The 19,532-nt window shown below is 41.6% G+C and overlaps 1 protein-coding gene across 3 annotated transcripts in view; it reads left to right on the forward strand.

Annotated features, from left to right (window-relative positions):
* Nucleotides 1-2,360: 2,360 nt before the first annotated feature.
* LOC106561439 (endoplasmic reticulum metallopeptidase 1) overlaps nucleotides 2,361-19,532 on the forward strand; it is a 51,794-nt gene continuing 34,622 nt past the window's right edge. For 2 of the 3 annotated variants that reach the window (XM_014125407.3, XM_014125411.3), the window contains exons 1-2: nucleotides 2,361-2,878; nucleotides 13,785-14,080. In XM_014125407.3, the coding sequence (XP_013980882.1) occupies nucleotides 2,610-2,878; nucleotides 13,785-14,080 (565 nt within the window). In that variant the 5' untranslated portion in view covers nucleotides 2,361-2,609. The remainder of the gene's footprint in view (nucleotides 2,879-13,784; nucleotides 14,081-19,532) is intronic. The other variant, XM_014125420.3, reaches the window with a different exon arrangement.

Raw genomic sequence — 19,532 nt, forward strand, 5'->3', positions numbered from 1 at the left:
GACCCACTGCGGACCATTGACAAAAAAATCTCTGTGAAAAGGTGTCCCATGGTCTGTTTTGTCAACGAACTCAATGTATTCCAAACACTGGTGGTAACCAGACGATCCTAATCATTTAAGTGGCCTAGTAAACGATGCCCCCCTCTGGTATATTATTTTGCAAACTGTCTGGGACTCGTTGTTTCCCTGTTAGCTACTCAAAGATATTTGACATATACAGTCCAAGACGAAATTAACTGCAAAACACTGGTCTCATATTTATTAGTATAAATAGGCTACACAGAACCATGGCGGACTCATTGTAAAAAGAGTAATTTCACCATATTAAAACGTGTCCCAGTCCAACATGTCTAGCTCTGCCCACTGGGGCGTGGTGTACGGAGCACTCTTTGAAATTAGCTCTCATATCGTCTTGTTCCACCGGATCCAGTTAAATCACCACACAGACGGAGTTCTGCCTGCTTGAACGCCAATAACGCAGATACACATGAAAACCTGAAATTACTCAAGGAATCGATAGAGATGCACAAAGATGCACAAAAACAATATAACATTCCTTGGCTTTAATGCTGATTGCTAAGGTTCTGATTCACTAGGCTATCCGGCAAGTACAAGGCAGATGTGTCTATATCCAGAGCTTTATTAGCTCTTAGTCACCACCACACAGTTGCACACACACACACATCATATAAATAGTCTTTGTGGTTTATTGCGGATGAATGTATAACACTTCTAGACTGAACACAAATATAAACGCAACATGCAAAGTGTTGGTCCCATGTTTCATGAGCTGAAATAAAATATCCCAGAAATGTTCCATATACACAAAAAATGTATTTATCTCATTTTGTGCACAAAATTGTTTACAGACCTGTTAGTGAGCATTTCTTCTTTACCAATATAATCCATTAACTTGACAGGTGTGGCATATCAAGAAGATGATTAAACAGCATGGCCATTAAACAGGTGCACCTTGTGCTGGGGACAATAAAAGGCCACTTTAAAAGGTGCAGTTTTGTCACACAACACAATGCCACATGTCTCAAGTTTCGAGGGAGCATGCAATTGGCATGCTGACTGCAGAAATGTCCATCAGAGGTGTTGCCAGAGAAATTAATGTTAATGCTAACTACCAATGTAGTTCTTGATCATTTGGCAGTACTTCCTTCCGGCCTCACAACCGCATACCACATGTATGGCGTCTTGTCAACGTGTATTGCTGATGCCAACGTTGTGAACAGAGTGCCCCATGGTGGCAGTGGGGTTATGGTATGGGCAGGCATAAACTTTGGACAACAAACACAATTGCATTTTATTGATGGCAATTTGAATGCACAGAGATACTGTGATTAGATCCTGAAGCCCATTGTGAGGCCAATTTTTTTCTAAAATGTATATGGGACCAACAGATGCATATCTGTATTCCCAGTCATATGAAATCCATAGATTAGGGCAGGAGTGGCAACTTTGGTTTTAGAAGTGGGGGGGACATAATAATAATAAAAATCCATCCAGGATAGACACATCAAACAGCTTACCCAACCAGTTGGAGGCGTCCACATGGTCCTAAAGCATACCGTTGCCTCGTTTTGTATCATATTCCAATTATAAAACTGAGGGGACAAAAATGCAATTTCAGAATGTGGGGGGGGGGGGGGCATGTCCCCAGTGAAAGTTGCACCCCTGGATTAAGGCATAATTTATTTATTTAAATTGACTGATTTCGTTATATGAACTGTAACTCAGTAAAATCTTTATTGTTGCATATTGCGTTTTATATTTTTGTTCAGTATAGATTAAAACTCACTGAAAATTTGGTCGGCAGTCAAATTTGCGCCTTCATCTGCAGACAACGATAGCCACTGGGCGGATTAGATTATCCTGAGCTGCGATGACCGGTCTATGGCCCATGACGTAAACGGGAAAAACGGAGAGAGAGTGTAATCTGTAATCTGCGCCGTTTGGTCATGTTGTCAACAAGGTGCATCGTCCAGAAACATACAATATCTCTATTCCTCAAAATATGTTTGAGTATTTCAAACTAGATTTCCTTGGGAAGGCAGATAATGTGGTTTAATCAAAAGCAATCATTTTTGCACGTGGAAACACATATCACTACTCATTACTCCGTGTTTAATGATGTCACTTTTGTCTTGAAATGACTTCACCGTTGGCTTTGAACGGGGAAAATTGGTTTGTGCCTGGGAAGCAGCCCGGTTCCAAAACGAATGCAATCATATTTTGCTTGGGCTAGATTAAACGAATCCCCTCATTCTGACCTGGAGTGGGAGGGGTCAGAGTCCAAATATGCATTCGGGCACGCTGATTGGTGGAAATCAGGAGGCTGTAAGTGACTGACAACTGAGAAGGGAAGAAATCCCCGGGACTGTGTGCACAGGCATGCCCTTTATTTACAAGTATTCTCCACATAACCAAGATAGCTAATAGGTATTGAATTGATAAGACCAGAGAACCTATCATAATAATTGACTGGGAATCGATTTTATTTCAACCATCGTCTACTTCCTTGGAGTGAAAGAAGTTTTCCCCTCCTCGTCATCCATCAGGTGTTCACCGAAGCGACGCTTGAAGGTGTACCAGTGGCAAGGATGCAGAGTGGCACCAATATTAGGAGAATAAAAGCCTGCTTGCAAAACAATGTTTCCGAAAGGAATTATGACCCTGAGGATCAATGCGGAACCAACGGATGCAGTGTCGTGAAAAAGAAACCCGAAGTGAGCTTTTACCTGCTACACGAAGGCGTCGGAGTCGCACTGGTGACTGTATTTATTCTGGTGCTGTGGGGACTTGTTCATTTATCATTACAGCAACTTGTCTTTGGAAAAACTACCGGCGAGTTCAATGCTGTCAGGGCAAGGTAAGTCTTGATATTGTTGCCGATATGTATTCTCGAATCTCAACAAGTTGCATTATATAACTTATTTCACGATATCACTTCCAGGTTACCTTTAAAGTCCCCGTTGCGCAAGCTAACCTTTCCTCTAGTTGTTTATCTCAGCGAGTCCCACCTAGCGACTAACAGTACCGGTAGTTGTTGTCCTGCAAGTTAACCCACATTCTGTGGCAAAATGTTTCTGAAACGGAACTAAATAGGGAGGGACCTACCTAAATGTGTCCAATAGAAACTCTCGTTTTCGATGGAAAACGAAACTGTTTGGACTAATGATTACACCCCAGGTGTCACTAGGTTGTTGCTAAGGTCGGTTGATAATTGGAGGAGGAAATGGAAAACAATACTTCTCCATTGTTTCTTGACAGTTTGAACCTGTCAATAGTGAAAGTGATATCACCAGACAGAGAGAGACTAATGTTCCTGTACATAAGCTTAACTGAATCAAATGAAATGTATTTATAAAGCCGTTTTTACTTGAGCAGATGTCACAAATTGCTTATGCAGATGTCACAAATTGCTTATGCAGATGTCACAAATTGCTTATGCAGAACCTAGCCTAAACCCCAAAGAGCAAGCAATGAAGATATGGACGCATGGTGGCTAGGAAAAACTCCCTAGAAAGGCAGGAACCTAGGAAGAATCCTAGTGAGGAATCAGGCTCAGAGGGGTGGCCAGTCCTTTTCTGGCTGTGCCAGGGGGAGATTATAAGAGTACATGGCCATTAAAGCCAGATCATTATTTAAGATGTTCAAAGATTTGAAAAAAAAAAGTTTCACCTTTATTTAACTAGGCAAGTAAGTTAAGAACAAATTCTTATTTACAATGACGGCCTACCCCGGCCAAACCCGGATGACACTGGGCCAATTGTGCGCTGCCCTATGGGACACCCAATCACAGCTGGATATGGTGCAGCCTGGATTTGAACCAGGTACTATAGTGACACCTCTTGCACTGAGATGCAGTGCCTTAGACCGCTGCGCAACTCGGGAGCCCAAATGACCAGCAGGGTCAAATAATAATCACAGTGGTTGTAGAGAGTGCAACAGGTCAACACCTCAGGAGTAAATGTCAGTTGGGCATTCAGAGGTCGACAGCGGGTGCGGGAGGGAGGGAGAGAGGGGGTCGAAAACTCTTCCTCCGGAAGTGGAGGGAGCGAGATGTGAGAATTAGAGCGAGCATACTTACACAGGACACCAGATTACACAGGACACCAGATAAGACAGGAGAATGACATCAGATAGGATAGACTGACCCTAGCCCCCTGGCACATAGACTGTTGCAGCATAGATACTTGAAGGCTTGTATAGCATAGCACATTATCTAACATAATTATTTTAATTACCATAATAAACAGTTGATTGATGTCTGCTGTTCAGTTAATAAAAGAGCAGCTGCTTATTTAATGAAATCCTGCTTCATGACGCTATTACATAGAGCGACAAAAGAAGACACATAAACTTGATGAATGTTCACGTGACACATATAGGCTGTATAGACTGTATAATCAGAGGGCAACCCTGAGGCTAACATACAGGAAAGGATGTTAGACCTAGCCACAGCCAAACTCTCTATTAGTGACTCTTTAGTGGAGGAAAGGAAGTTAAGAGGTGGGAGTCTACATACATTAGCCTTATGAAGGTGTCAAATAATGTGACGCCTACTTAATCTGAGGACAAACCTGCTTGACAAAGGAAAAGGAATCTGAAGTTATTTGGATCGTACAGTTTACTTCGCCACACCCATGTAGCCCTTTTGAGACTTCCAAATCAAAGTGTATTGGCCATGTACACAGATTTGCAGATGTTATAGTGGGTGAAGTGAAATGTTTATACAGCGACTGCCCAGCGCTGGGCGCGAACTCGTGATGCTCGGAGCCGAAGCGCGCTACGGCAGTTCCGTCTCCTGAGTGGAGAAAGGAAAGGGGTAGCCTGGTTCCAGTTCTGTTTGTGCTGTCTTGCCAACTCATGGTGATCAACCATGACAAATGACCATAGGAGTTGTCAAGACAGCGCAAACATATCTGGGACCAGGCTAGGTAGTGGGTGGAAGTGGGGGTCTACATGCCTGTACATCAACTGTCAACTTGACTGACGTCTGTTTCAGAAGTTTGGACATCAAAGTAGACCTCAGTAGAGTACAGAACAGTGACGTTTTTTACAGTACATTATAGTGTACTCAACTCTGGTGTGCTCTATTCTACTGTACAGTACAGGACTGTACTAAACTATACTCTTACTTTCCTTTACTGTACTGTGTTGAACTATAATTTACTTATCTTTACTGTACTCTTCTGTACTGTGCTGAACTATACTCTACTTTTCTTTACTGATTTGTACTGTCCAAACGTCTATGATTGGTTCAGATTTGTGAACAAATCATGAACGTCAATGTTTGGGCCAAATAAAGGCTGGTCCAGACGTCTGTGGACGTTGAACGCAAGGCTTTACCATACATTTTTTTTATGGACGTTAAAATCAAGGCCAGGGCGGACTTACCAAATTGTAAATACAGTGGTTCCTCCTTTAAAAGTTGCGAGTTTATACCGCAGGACTTAAGAGGTAATGTGTGGTTCTGTACACCGCTTCATTCCTCCAGACCAGCGCAAGGGGGAGTTAGAGCACTCATTATGCTTTTGGGTCCCAATGCGCAAACTGTGTCTCTGACTGACAATGAATGGGCAATATAAACCAAAGAATAATCTGATAATTGTGCACGACTTCAACATTTAATTTCAATGAACTGAATGATGAGGATGAAGAAGGTGATTGAATTTAGAACAATAGTGTAAGAATTGCTATTCCTCTGTCCTGCACGCGCGCGCACACACACACACACCTGGACTGTAGCATATTACTTACTAAAACTGTTGTTACACTAAGGTTGTTATTCTAAGAGAAACGAAAATGACCTGGCCGCCATTTATGAGTCTCTAAAAGGAAAAATATTACCACGGTCTGTTTCGCATGTCATTTAACTTTCATAATACATCCTTATTAACAACGCGATTTATAACTAGATATTCTCATCGAGCAGATTTGCCCTAACGAAAAATGCCCCTTATGAATTCGGAGGGCAAAAGTGATACTTAAATCCGAAATGGGTTTTAACGAAAAATGATTATTTGTGACATTGTGGTTACAGTAAAGAATGTAAACAAGATGCTGTGTTTTTATTTACAGTAGTGATGGACAGCTTGAGGCAATTTCAACAAATTACTATGGGAGTAAATATCACTGAATGACATGTGATCGCCTGGCATGGGGACCGGTTTTGATAAATAAATCAAACAGATACAAAACAAGAGAACACACATTGTTAATGTTCTGGAATTTATTGTTATTCTTTTTTTGATTAATAATGTAATTAAACAAGCAGAGAGCAGGTTTGGAACCCTCAATCTTCTAGCCCGAAGTCCAGCGCGCTATCGACTGTGCACCAAAAGCATGCTCAAGTCGCAGAGTCGATAGCTTGCTTGCTACTTACTCAACGTCTTATAGGAACGCGCTCACTGGCCAAGCACCCGTACGTTTGTGGATACAAGGTCCGGTCACTTCTGACACCAATGTAATGAAACAAGCAGGGAGCAAGTTTCAAATCCTCAACTTTCTAGCCCGAAGTCCAGCGCGCTGTCGACTGTGCCCGAATATATTAATTGGGGTTGTGGCCGATTGTGGCTAAAAACACTTTATACATTGGAATCTTTAATAAGTGGAAAGGGGAACAAGTATTTATTATTATTAACCCGACGTTATTATTATGTAAAAGACCCTTGGATATTCTGTGTTTCGACAACTGGAGGCATTTGTTTTTCACAAGTGTACTTTAGCAGGCTGTGAATTCTGCAAAAAATGTTTCTATTAGCTGAACAATAGACTATTCAACCTTTACTAAAGAATTGTCTAATAGCCGAGCTAGGTGTGAAATCCCCCCTCCCCAACTTGCAACAAATAATTTGTATCTACCTACATGTAATGTTCTGAAAAAAATTAAATAATAATTATATATATTGATCATGGCTCCCAAGTGGCGCAGCGGTCTAAGCCACTGCATCTCAGTGCAAGAGGCATTACTACAGTCCCTGGTTTGAATACAGGCTATATCACATCCGACCGTGATTAGGAGTGGCATAGGGCAGCGCACAATTGGCCCAGCGTCATCCGGGGTAGGTCGTCATTGTAAATAAGAATTTGTTCTTAACTGACTTGCCTAGTTAAATAAAGGTTACATTTAAAAAAAAAACAACTGGGGGCAATCAACAGGTGAACAGTGGCTGGTGCTGAAAATATAGCTACACCAGTCGAGCAATTCATTTCAACAATAATCTTCATTTTAATTTACAAACAACAAGAGGGATAAATTGGAGTCTTTCTTCGGAGCCTAGACCTACAGTGACAAGAAAAAGTATGTGAACCCTTTGGAAATACCTGGATTTCTGCATAAATTGATCATAAAATTGTATCTGATCTTCCTCTAAGTCACAACAATAGACAAACACAGTCTGCTCAAACTAATAACACACAAACAATTATGTTTGTTTTTATTGAACAGACTGTAAACATTCACAGTGCAGGGTGGGAAAAGTATGTGAACCCTTGGATTTAATAACTGGTTGACCCTCCTTTTTGCAGCAGTAACCTTCTGTAGTTGCGGATCAGACCTGCACAACGGTCAGGAGGAATTTTGGACAATTCTGGACAATTCCTCAAACTTGATCAATTCAGCAATATTCTTGGGATGTCTGGTGTGAACTGCTCTTTTGAGGTCATGCCACAGTATCTCAATCGGGTTGAGGTCAGGACTCTGACTAGGCCACTCCAGAAGGCATATTTTCTTCTGTTGAAGCCATTCTGTTGTTGATTTACTTGTTTTTTGTCGTTGTCCTGTTGCATCACCCAACTTCTGTTGAGCTTCAATTGGCGCACAGATAGCCTAACATTCTCCTGCAAAATGTCTCGATAAACTTGGGAATACATTTTCCCATTGACGATAGCAAGCTGTCCAGACCCTGGCACAACAAAGCAGCCCCAAACCATGATGCTCCCTCCACCATACTTTACAGTGGGGATGAGGTTTTGATGTTGGTGTTCTGTGCCTTTTTTTTCTCCACACATAGTGTTGTGTGTTCCTTCCAAACAACTCATCTGTCCACAGAATATTTTGCCAGTAGCACTTTTTACACTACTGCTACTCTCTGTTCATCATATTTGCATAGTCACTTTAACCATACCTACATATACATACTACCTCAATAAGCCTGACTAACCAGTGTCTGTATATAGCCTTGCTACTGTTATTTTCAAATGTCTTTTTACTGTTGTTTTATTTCTTTACTTAGCTACGCACACACATACCTCTTTTTTCGCACTATTGGTTAGAGCCTGTAAGTAAGCTGTTGTATTCGGCGCACGTGACAAATAAACTTTGGTTTGTTGAACATCCAGGTGCTCTTTTGCGAACCTCAGACTTGCAGCAATGTTTTTTTTGGACAGCAATAGCTTCTTCCGTTGTGTCCTCCCATGAACACCATTCTTGTTTGGTATTTTACGTATTGTAGAATCGTCCCCAGAGATTTATGTAAGTCTTTAGCTGACATTCTAGGATTCTTCTTTATCCTCATTGAGCATTCTGCACTATGCTCTTGCAGTCATCTTTGGAGGACGGCCACTCCTGGGGAGAGTAGCAACAGTCCACAATTTGTCTTACCATGGACTGATGAATGTCAAGGCTTTTAGAGATACTTTTGTAACCATTTCCTGTTTTATACAAGTCAACAATTCTTAATCTTAGGTCTTTTGAGATCTCTTTTCTTCAAGGCATGGTTCACATCAGGCAATGCTTCTTGTGAATAGCAAACTCAAATTGTGTGAGTTTTTATAGGGCAGGGCAGCTCTAACCAACATCTCCAATCTCATCTCATTGATTGGACTCCAGGTTAGCTGACTCCAATTAGCTTTTGGAGAAGTCATTAGCCTAGGGGTTCACATACTTTTTCCAACCTACACCGTGAATGTTTAAATGATGTATTCAATATAGACAAGAAAAATACAATAATTTGTGTGTTATTAGTTTAACTTCTCAAGGCTACGTGGGACGCTACCGTCCCACCCACGGTTCACACTATTCAACAGCCAGTGAAAAATCAGAGCGCCAAATTCGAAAACAACAAAATGTCATAATTCAAATTTCTTTTACACCATTTGAAAGATAAACATCTCCTTAATCCAACCACATTGTCCGATTTCAAAAAGGCTTTACGGCGAAAGCATAAAGTTAGATTATGTTAGGACAGTACATAGACAAAATTACACACAGCCATTTTCAATGCAAGGACAGGCGTCACCAAAAGCAGAAAACCAGCTAAAATTATGCACTAACCTTTGACAATCTTCATCAGATGACACTCCTAGGACATAATGTTAGACAATACATGCATTTTTTGTTCTATCAAGTTCATATTTATATCCAAAAACCCTATTTTACATTGGCGCGTGACGTTCAGAAAAAGTATTTCCCCCAAAACTGCCGGTGAAAGGGCACATCAATTTACAAAAATACTCATTATAAACGTTGATAAAATATTAAACTGTTATTCAAAGAATTATAGATTAACATCTCCTGAATGCAAACGCTGTGACAGATTTCAAAAAAGCTTTACGAGGAAAGCACACTTTGCAATAATCTGAGTACTTCGCTCAGAAAAATACACTAGGCAATACAGATACCCGCCATTTGAGTCATCTAAAATCATAAATAGCATTAGAAATATTCACTTACTTTTAATAATCTTCATCAGAAGGCACTTCCAGGGATCCCAGGTCCACAATAAATGTTGTTCGATAAAGTCCATAATTTATGTTGAAATACCCCCTTGTTGTTTGCGCGTTCAGTAAGCTACTCCAAGTGTAGGAAGCGCGCGGAAAATGTCACAATAAAAAGTCAAAAAAAGTTGTATTTACGTTCGTTCAAACATGTCAAACGTTGTATAGCATCAATCTTTAGAGCCTTTTTATCTTAGAACTTCAATAATATTCCAAACGGACGATTGCAATGTCTTGAAAAACGTTTTGGAACACAGCTACCACCTCACGTGAACGAGCGTCAGAAACCCATGTTATTTTCTGAGTCATCTACTTCCATGTCCTCTTGTTCGCTCTGTGTTTACCGTAAAAGCCTCAAACAACTTTCTAAAGACTGTTGACATCTAGTGGAAGCCTTAGGAAGTGCAAACTGAACCCTAAGTCACTGTGTGTTAGAAAGTCAATGACTTGAAATGACTACAGGCATCAGATTTCCATTTCCTGGTTGTATTTTTCTCAGGTTTTTGCCTGCCATATGAGTTCTGTTATACTCACAGACATCATTCAAACAGTTTTGGAAACTTTTGTGTTTTCTATCCAAATCTAATAATAATTTGCAAATATTTGACTCTGGGCCCGAGTATTAGGCCGTTTACTCTGGGCACGCTTTTCATCCAAAAGTGAAAATACTGCCCCCTAGCCCAGACAGGTTTTAAGCACACTGTGTTTGTCTATTGTTGTGACTTAGACGAAGATCAGATCAAATTTTATGACCAATTTCTGCAGAAATCCAGGTAATTTCATAGGCTTCACATACTTTTTCTTGCCCCTGTATATAAAATAACTTAACTGGCTGAGGTAGGCTATGAGGCTTAACAGCCTAATAGAAGTAGGATTTTTTTTATTAGGCCTACTTACAGTTGCGACTGGTCAAAAATGTAGCATCCTACATAAAACAATCATTTAAAGGAAAAAAGTCTGTTTTAGTTCGAACGTGCAATGTAAGTAATAATGAAAAGCGCACATTTGTAAATCCCAAACTCTAAAAGTAATTGTAAATGTAGATACAAATTATTTGTGACATTGTGGTTACAATAAAGAATGTAAACAAGATGCTGTGTTTTTTATATACAGTAGTGATTGACAACTGGAGGCATTTTGAAAACAGGTGTAGCCTATCATGCAAACAATGTTTCCTATTAGCAGGACAATAGATCCCTCAACTTGCAATTTATTCGATGCTTAAGTACTCTAAAGTGTTACATTTCTAACTCAAAACAGCAGTACATTATTTCTTCATCAAAATCTTTATGCTTTCGTTAACAAAATGATGAGAAAACCACAGCTAAAACCTTGCTGAGAAGATCAATGTATTTATTGCATTGTTGTATCGTCAATTTCTCTAGCCAAAACGTCTTGAAGGCCTTGACCAGTTCATCTTTGCTTGTAGGCTTGGCAGAGTTACGGATGAATGTTTTCAGTTGATGCCAAACAAGTTCCATCGGCTTTAAATCAGGAGACCTACATGTAGAGATTAAAAAATATATATTTGTAGATATACTGTAGGTCTACCGTAGGTGTTGTAGGTCATTTTATTATTTAATTTAACCATTATTTTACTACATAAAGGTCTACATACTCTGTTGGCATTTTGACCCAGTTTATGCCCTCATTTGCAATGCAAACCCAGGCGGCAGTGTGTTTTGGGTCATTGTCTGCATTCGGAGAAGAAAAATACAATACTAGAAATATACATGTAATAAACATAACAAAATATTGCTATAATCCTACCTTTAAAAGAAACAATGTGGTCCCAGAAACACCTCTCTGACATAGGGTCCAGCATATCTCTTGATGATTTGTTCCTCAAAGAAATCGAGTCATGATACCTGAAAAAGGAGGCAACAGTGAATTATTGTTGAAAACATAACAGTCCGTGAGGTGTAGGCTACAATATTTGATGTACCTTTTTCTTTGTAAATAGCTGAACTTACCATCAAAAATCAAATATGGGCTTGGTCCCTGGTGAGAAATTGCCTCCCACACATGGAGTTTGAGCAGATGCTTGGGACTCGGCTTGCTTGATCTTCTTCCTTTTTTTCTGTAGCAATTTTGAGCAAATTGCTCAAGGGCCACGGTTGATTCGTTCTTTGTTTGTCAGACGAATCATTGGGCCAAAACTACAGAACAGTACAAAACAAGCAAACACATGGTTAATGTTCAGAGAATAAAATACAAAAATAAAAAACATTTCTTACCGAGCCTTTCCATAAATCCACGCAAGTTTCTTCAACTGTCTTCTGACTGTGATTAGAGCGATGTTGATATTGTGCCATGATGCTAGCCGATTACAGATGGCCTTTGCCGATCGCTCATCATCTTCATTCATCAGTGAGTCGACGGCTTGAATAATCTCATTGGAAATGGAATACAATGTAAAAATGTGCAGCATACAGTAAAGACCAGCAGTCGATTTATTCATGCATTATTTTTTGCATTATTAGGCCTACTTTACAGTATTGTCGCCTACTGTACCTGTTCATTTTCCTGGGCTTTCGAGTTGAATGTCTAATGTCCATTGCTCGTATTTCTTGGCCCATGCAAGTCTCTTCATCTTATTGGTGTCCTTTAATAGTGGTTTCTTTGCAGCAATTCGACCATGAAGACCTGATTCACGCAGTCTCCTCTGAACAGTTGATGTTGAGATGTGTCTGTTACTTGAACTCTGTGAAGCATTTATTTGGGCAGCATTTTCTGAGGCTGGTAACTCTAATGAACTTAACCTCTGCAGCAGAGGTAACTCTGGGTCTTGCAGGGGACATGCTCAATTGGTGACATGTCTGGTGAGTATGCAGGCCATGGAAGAACGGGGACTTTTTCAGCTTCCAGGAATTGTGTACAGAGTACAGACCCTTGTGACATGGGGCCGTGCATTATCATGCTGAATGCTGAAACATGAGGTGATGGTGGCAGATGATGGCACAACAATGGGCCTCAGGATCTCGTCACGGTCTATCTGTGCATTCAAATTGCCATCGATAAAATTAAATTATAAGCCTGCAGCTTATGCTTGCCCATACCATAACCCCACTGCCACCATGGTGCCCTGTTCACAACGTTGACATCAGCAAGCCGTTTGCCCACACGACGCCATACATGCCGTCTGCCCGGTACAGTTGAAACTGGGATTAATTCATGAAGAGCTCAGTTCTCCATGGTGCCATTGGCCATCAAGTCGGGTACGACGCCGAACTGCAATGGGGTAAAGACCCTGTTGAGGACGACGAGCACGCAGATGAGAAACCCACAGTTTCATCAGCTGTCTTGGTGGCTGGTCTCAGACGATCCCACAGGTGAAAAAGCCGGATGTGGAGGTCCTGGCCTGGTGTGGTTACATGTTTTCTGCGGTTATGAGGTCAGTTGGATGTACTACCAAATTTTCTAAAACGATATTGGAGGCAGCTTATGGTAGAGAAATTAACATTAAATGATCTGGCAACTGCTCTGATGGACATTCCTGCAGTCAGCATGCCAATTCCAAGCTCCCTCAACTTGTGACATCTGTTGTGTGTTGTGACAAAACTGCACATTTTAGAGTGGCCTTTTATTGTCCCCAGCGCAAGGTGCACCTGTTTAATCAGTCCATCCACCTGACAGGTGTGGCATATCAAGAAGTTATCTTGGCAAAGGAGAAATGCTCACTAACAGGGATGTAAACTAATTTGTGCACCAAATTTGAGAGAAATAAAGTGCATAGAGAAATTATCCATGATGTTTTATTTCAGCTCATGAAACATAGGACCAACACATGTTGCGTTTATTAGTTGGCAGGGGACTTCAACATTATTGTGTTTTGATATATTTCTAATACCTTTTTAACACATTTTTATGTTTTTTGAACCCCTTTCCATTTGTTTGACAAGAAATCAAAGCCTTTGCCTAGCTTTCATTTTACACCCAAATTTGACATGCTCCTATGTACTTCACATGTTGGTGCTCATGGGTCCTTGTACATGGATATGGCCATACCTCAGCATATTTGCTGACTCCCTGTATGCCTTGTCTGGTACCAGGAAGCACCTGGAGCGCATCACCAGTGTTGGTCCCCGTCCCGTGGGCAGCCGAGAGAACGAGGTCCTAACGGTAAACTTCCTGCTGGAGCAGATAGAGCACATCAAGGCCATTAGCGCCTCAGGACCCAACTCTGTCACTGTGGACGTACAGAGACCCACAGGCTCCTACAAGATCCCGGGAGGGTTCACATCCTACTGTAAGGTCAGCAACATTGCTGTCCGTCTGGAGCCCAAGGCTGGGGCTCAGCACCTCATGCTGGCCAATTGCCACTTTGATACTGTGGCCAACAGTCCAGGTACAGTACAATACAACATATTTGTATTTTTCATTATGTTACTCACAACTCTACTGACTATATATATATATATATATATATATATATATATATATATATATAGTTGAGGTCGTAAGTTTACATACCTTAGCCAAATACATTTAAGCTCAGTTTTTCACAATTCCTGACATTTAATCCTCGTAAAAATTCCCTGTTTTAGGTCAGTTAGGATCACCACTTTATTTTAAGAATGTGAAATGACAGAATAATAGAAGAGAGAATGATTTATTTCAGCTTTTATTTCTTTCATCACATTCCCAGTGGGTCAGAAGTTTACATACACTCAATTAGTATGTGGTAGCATTGAAATTGTTTAACTTGGGTAAAATGTTTCAGGTAGCCTTCCACAAGCTTTCCACAATAAGTTGAGTGAATTTTGGCCCATTCCTCCTGACAGAGTTGGTGTAACTGAGTCAGGTTTCTAGGCCTCCTTGCTTGCACACGCTTTTTCAGTTTTGCCAACACATTTTCTATAGGATTGAGGTCAGGGCTTTGTGATGGCCGCTCCAATACCTTGACTTTGTTGTCCCTAAGCCATTTTGCCACAACTTTGGAAGTATGCTTGGGTTTCATTGTCCATTTGGAAGACCCATTTGTGACCAAGCTTTCAAATCAAATCAAATCAAATTTATTCATATAGCCCTTCGTACATCAGCTGATATTCTCAAAGTGCTGTACAGAAACCCAGCCTAAAACCCCAAACAGCAAGCAAAGCATGTGAAAGAAGCACGGTGGCTAGGAAAAACTCCCTAGGAAAAACTCCCTAGAAAGGCCAAAAACCTAGGAAGAAACCTAGAGAGGAACCAGGCTATGAGGGGTGGCCAGTCCTCTTCTGGCTGTGCAGGGTGGATATTATAACAGAACATGGTCAAAATGTTAAAATGTTAAAATGTTCATAAATGACCAGCATGGTCAAATAATAATAATCATAGTAGTTGTCGAGGGTGCAACAAGCACGTCCGGTGAACAGGTCAGGGTTCCATAGCCGCAGGCAGAACAGTTGAAACTGGAGCAGCAGCACGGCCAGGTGGACTGGGGACAGCAAGGAGTCATCATACCAGGTAGTCCTGAGGCATGGTCCTAGGGCTCAGGTCCTCCGAGAGAAAGACAGAAAGAGAGAAAGAGAGAATTAGAGAGAGCATATTTAAATACACACAGGACACCGGATAAGACAAGAGAAATACTCCAGATGTAACAGACTGACCCTAGCCCCCCGACACATAAACTACTGCAGCATAAATACTGGAGGCTGAGACAGGAGGGATCAGAAGACACTGTGGCCCCATCCGATGATACCCCCGGACAGGGCCAAACAGGCAGGATATAACCCCACCCACTTTGCCAAAGCACAGCCCCCACACCACTAGAGGGATGTCTCCAACCACCAACTTACCGTCCTAAGACGAGGCCGAGTATAGCCCACAACGATCTCCGCCATGGCACAACCCAAGGGGGGGGGGGGGGGCGCCAACCCAGACAGGAAGACCACGTCAGTGACTCAACCCACTCAAGTGACGCACCCCTCCCATGGACGGCATGGAAGAACACCAGTAGGCCAGTGACTCAGCCTCTGTAAAAGGGTTAGAGGCAGAGAATCCCAGTGGAAAGAGGGGAACCGGCAAGGCAGAGACAGCAAGGGTGGTTCGTTGCTCCAGCCTTTCCGTTCACCTTCACACTCCTGGGCCAGACTATACTTAATCATAGGACCTACTGAAGAGATAAGTCTTCAGTAAAGACTTAAAGGTTGAGACTGAGTCTGCGTCTCTCACATTGGTAGGCAGACCATTCCATAAAAATGGAGCTCTATAGGAGAAAGCCCTACCTCCAGCCGTTTGCTTAGAAATTCTAGGGACAATTAGGAGGCCTGCGTCTTGTGACCGTAGCGTACGTGTAGGTATGTACGGCAGGACCAAATCGGAAAGATAGGTAGGAGCAAGCCCATGTAATGCTTTGTAGGTTAGCAGTAAAACCTTGAAATCAGCCCTTGCCTTAACAGGAAGCCAGTGTAGGGAGGCTAACACTGGAGTAATATGATCAAATTTTTTGGTTCTAGTCAGGATTCTAGCAGCCGTATTTAGTACTAACTGAAGTTTATTTAGTGCTTTATCCGGGTAGCCGGAAAGTAGAGCATTGCAGTAGTCCAGCCTAGAAGTAACAAAAGCATGGATTAATTTTTCTGCGTCATTTTTGGACAGAAAATTTCTGATTTTTGCAATGTTACGTAGATGGAAAAAAGCTGTCCTTGAAACAGTCTTGATATGTTCTTCAAAAGAGAGATCAGGGTCCAGAGTAAGCTTTATCTTCCTGACTGATGTCTTGAGATGTTGCTTCAAAATGTCCACATAATTTTCCTACCTCATGATGCCATCCATTTTGTGAAGTGCACCAGACCCTCCTGCAACAAAGCACCCCCACAACATGATGCTGCCACCCCCGTGCTTCACGGTTGGGATGGTGTTCTTCGGCTTGCAAGCCTCCCCAGTTTTCCTCCAAACATAATGATGGCCATTATGGCCAAACAGTTCTATTTTTGTTTCATCAGACCAGAGGACATTTCTTCAAAAAGTACGATCTTTGTCCCCATGTGCAGTTGCAAACCGTAGTCTGGCTTTTCTATGGCGGTTTTGGAGCAGTGGCTTCTTCCTTGCTGAGCGGCCTAAAGAGCATTTTTTTTAAAGGAGTGATGGATCCTGTTTTGTACACTCAGTGTATATGTGGACATCTATACTGAACAAAAATATAAACACAACATGGAAAGTGTTGGTCCCATGTTTCATGAGCTGAAATAAAAGATCCCAGAGATTTTCCATATTCACAAAAAGCTAATTTCTCTCACATTTTTGCACAAATTTGTTTACATCGATGTTGGTGAGCATTTCTTCTTTGCCATTGTTGTGGAAATTCTAACCAGAAAAGAAGACTTCAAATAACAATTCTGGAGCAGTTAAAATTTCACTCAATGGTGTAGAGTTAAGAGCCCAACCAACAAGATTTGGGTCTCAGCTTTTATAAGCTTTGTCTACGTGGCAGTTTAGCAGATGTGTGAGAGTCTGGTGGGAACATAGTTAGTTACAAAACTGGCGTTATCACTTGTTTTTACGCTATCTAGTTGCTGCTGCTCAAGCTAGCCTCTTCATATCTCCACACAGCTGTGCCCTTGAAAGATATGAAAAGAACAGGATGGACCAAAAACTGATCACACAGACGGCCCTTTGTCTTGGGCCGCAAAAACAAGAGTGGAAGAACTCTAGCTTCTTCTTACATGACAGAAGCAAACAGTGGAAATGTACAGTTTTAAGGCGTATGTGCAAAACAGAGTTTATACATTTCCCACCATACCATCCACCTGACAGGTGTGGCATATCAAGAAGCTGACTAAACCACATGATCGTTACACAGGTGCACCTTTGTGCTGGGGACAATAAAAGGCCACTCTAAAATGTGCAGTTTTGTCACACAACCCAATGCCACATATGTCTCAAGTTTTGAAGGAGCGTCCAATTGGCATGCTGACTGCAGGAATGTCCACCAGAGCTGTTGCCAGAGAATTGAATGTTAATTTCTCTACCATAAGCCATTTTAGAGAATATGGCAGTACTTCCCACTGGCCTCACAACCGTTACACACCAGGCCAGGACCTCCACATCTGGCTTAGATTAGGGCCTAATGAATTTATTTCAATTGACTGATTTCCTTATCTGAACTGTAACTCAGTAACAAAAATATAAAACGCAACATGCTTTAATTTCAACAATTTTTACTGAGCACATGAACATATTCCATGAATAGAATAAAAAGCAACAATAACCTGTTGGCCCTGTGTACCAAACACACACTGGTAGGAATGTCAGCAGAGAAGTCACTATCACAGGCACACACACAAAGGAATTTAAGTTTGTTTGACATTTGACAAAGTGAAACCACCCAGATCAAATAATACAATGTAACAAATAGTCAAACTCTGATTTGAATTATAGCTCAACTATGTGTGAAAAAGCCTTTACTCTAACACATTCACCCACTTACGCTGTCTTTCTCTCTCTTACTCTCCCACACTCTCTCTGACATTCCCTCAATCTCTCTCATGTGCTCTCTACTCTTACTCTCCCACACTCTCTCTGTCATGGTGTCTCTATTACTCTCTCTCTCTCCCTCTTATTCCCATCTCTCTCTCTAGCCCTCTCTTACTCTCTCCTTGATGCTGATGGTGTCTCTGAGGTTTTCAGAAGGATATGATGTGTGCTGTGCATGTTAAAAGAGATAATATGTTCTGACTTGACAGCTTATATCAGATGATCTTGATGTAGGCCCTACTTGTACTTCTCATCAGCATACTAATCTGCATGTTTTTTTGTCACTGCTCCAGGCACTGACTCATAGTAACCACCAACACTCTTGAGTTGAGCTTCCCGTGCCTTTACACCTGTTGCCTTGCTTCAGTCAGGTGAAGATCTACTGTTGCGGCCTATGCAGTGCATTCGGAAAGTATTCAGACCCCTTGACATTTTCCACATTTTGTTACGTTACAGCCTTATTCTAAAATGGATTAAATAAATAGTTTTCCTCATCAATCTACACAAAATACCCCATGACAAAGTGAAACAGGTTTTTAGAAATTTTAGCAAATGTATTAAAATAAAAAAAAACATACCTTATTTACATTCAGGCCCTTTTCTATGAGTGTCAATTGAGCTCAGGTGCATCCTGTTTTTCATTGATCATCCTTGATGTTTATACAACTTGATTGGAGTCCACCTGTGGTAAATTCAATTGATTGGACATGATTTGGAAAGGCACACACCTGTCTATATAAGGTCCCACAGTTGACCATGCATGTCAGAGCAAAAAACAATCCATGAAGTTAAAAGGAATTTTCAGTAGAGCTCTGAAACAGGATTGTGTCGAGACACCGATCTGGGGAAGAGTATCAAAACATTTCTGCAGCATCGAAGGTCCCCAAGAACACAGAAGTTTGGAACACCAAGACTCTTCCCAGAGCTGGCCGTCTGGCCAAACTGAGCAATTGGGGGAGAAGGGCCTCGTTCAGGGAGGTGACCAAGAACCTGATGGTCACTCTGACAGAGCTCCAGAGTTCCTCTGTGGAGATGGGAGAACCTTCCAGAAGTACAGCCATCTCTGCAGCACTTCACCAATCAGGCCTTTATGGTAGAGCGGCCAGACAGAGCCACTCCTCAGTAAAAGGCACATGACAGACCGCTTGGAACTCTTTGGCCTGAATGCCAAGCGTCACGTCTGGAGGAAACCTGGCACCATCCCTACGGTGAAGCATGGTGGAGGCAGCATCATGCTGTGGGGATGTTTTTCAGCTGCAGGGACTGGGAGACTATTCATGATCAAGGGAAAGATGAACGGAGCAAAGTACAGAGAGATCCTTGATGAAAACCTGCTCCAG

The sequence above is a fragment of the Salmo salar genome, chromosome 01 (assembly GCF_965601325.2).
Source record: "Salmo salar chromosome 01, fSalSal1, whole genome shotgun sequence".
Taxonomy (NCBI): Eukaryota; Metazoa; Chordata; class Actinopteri; order Salmoniformes; family Salmonidae; genus Salmo; species Salmo salar.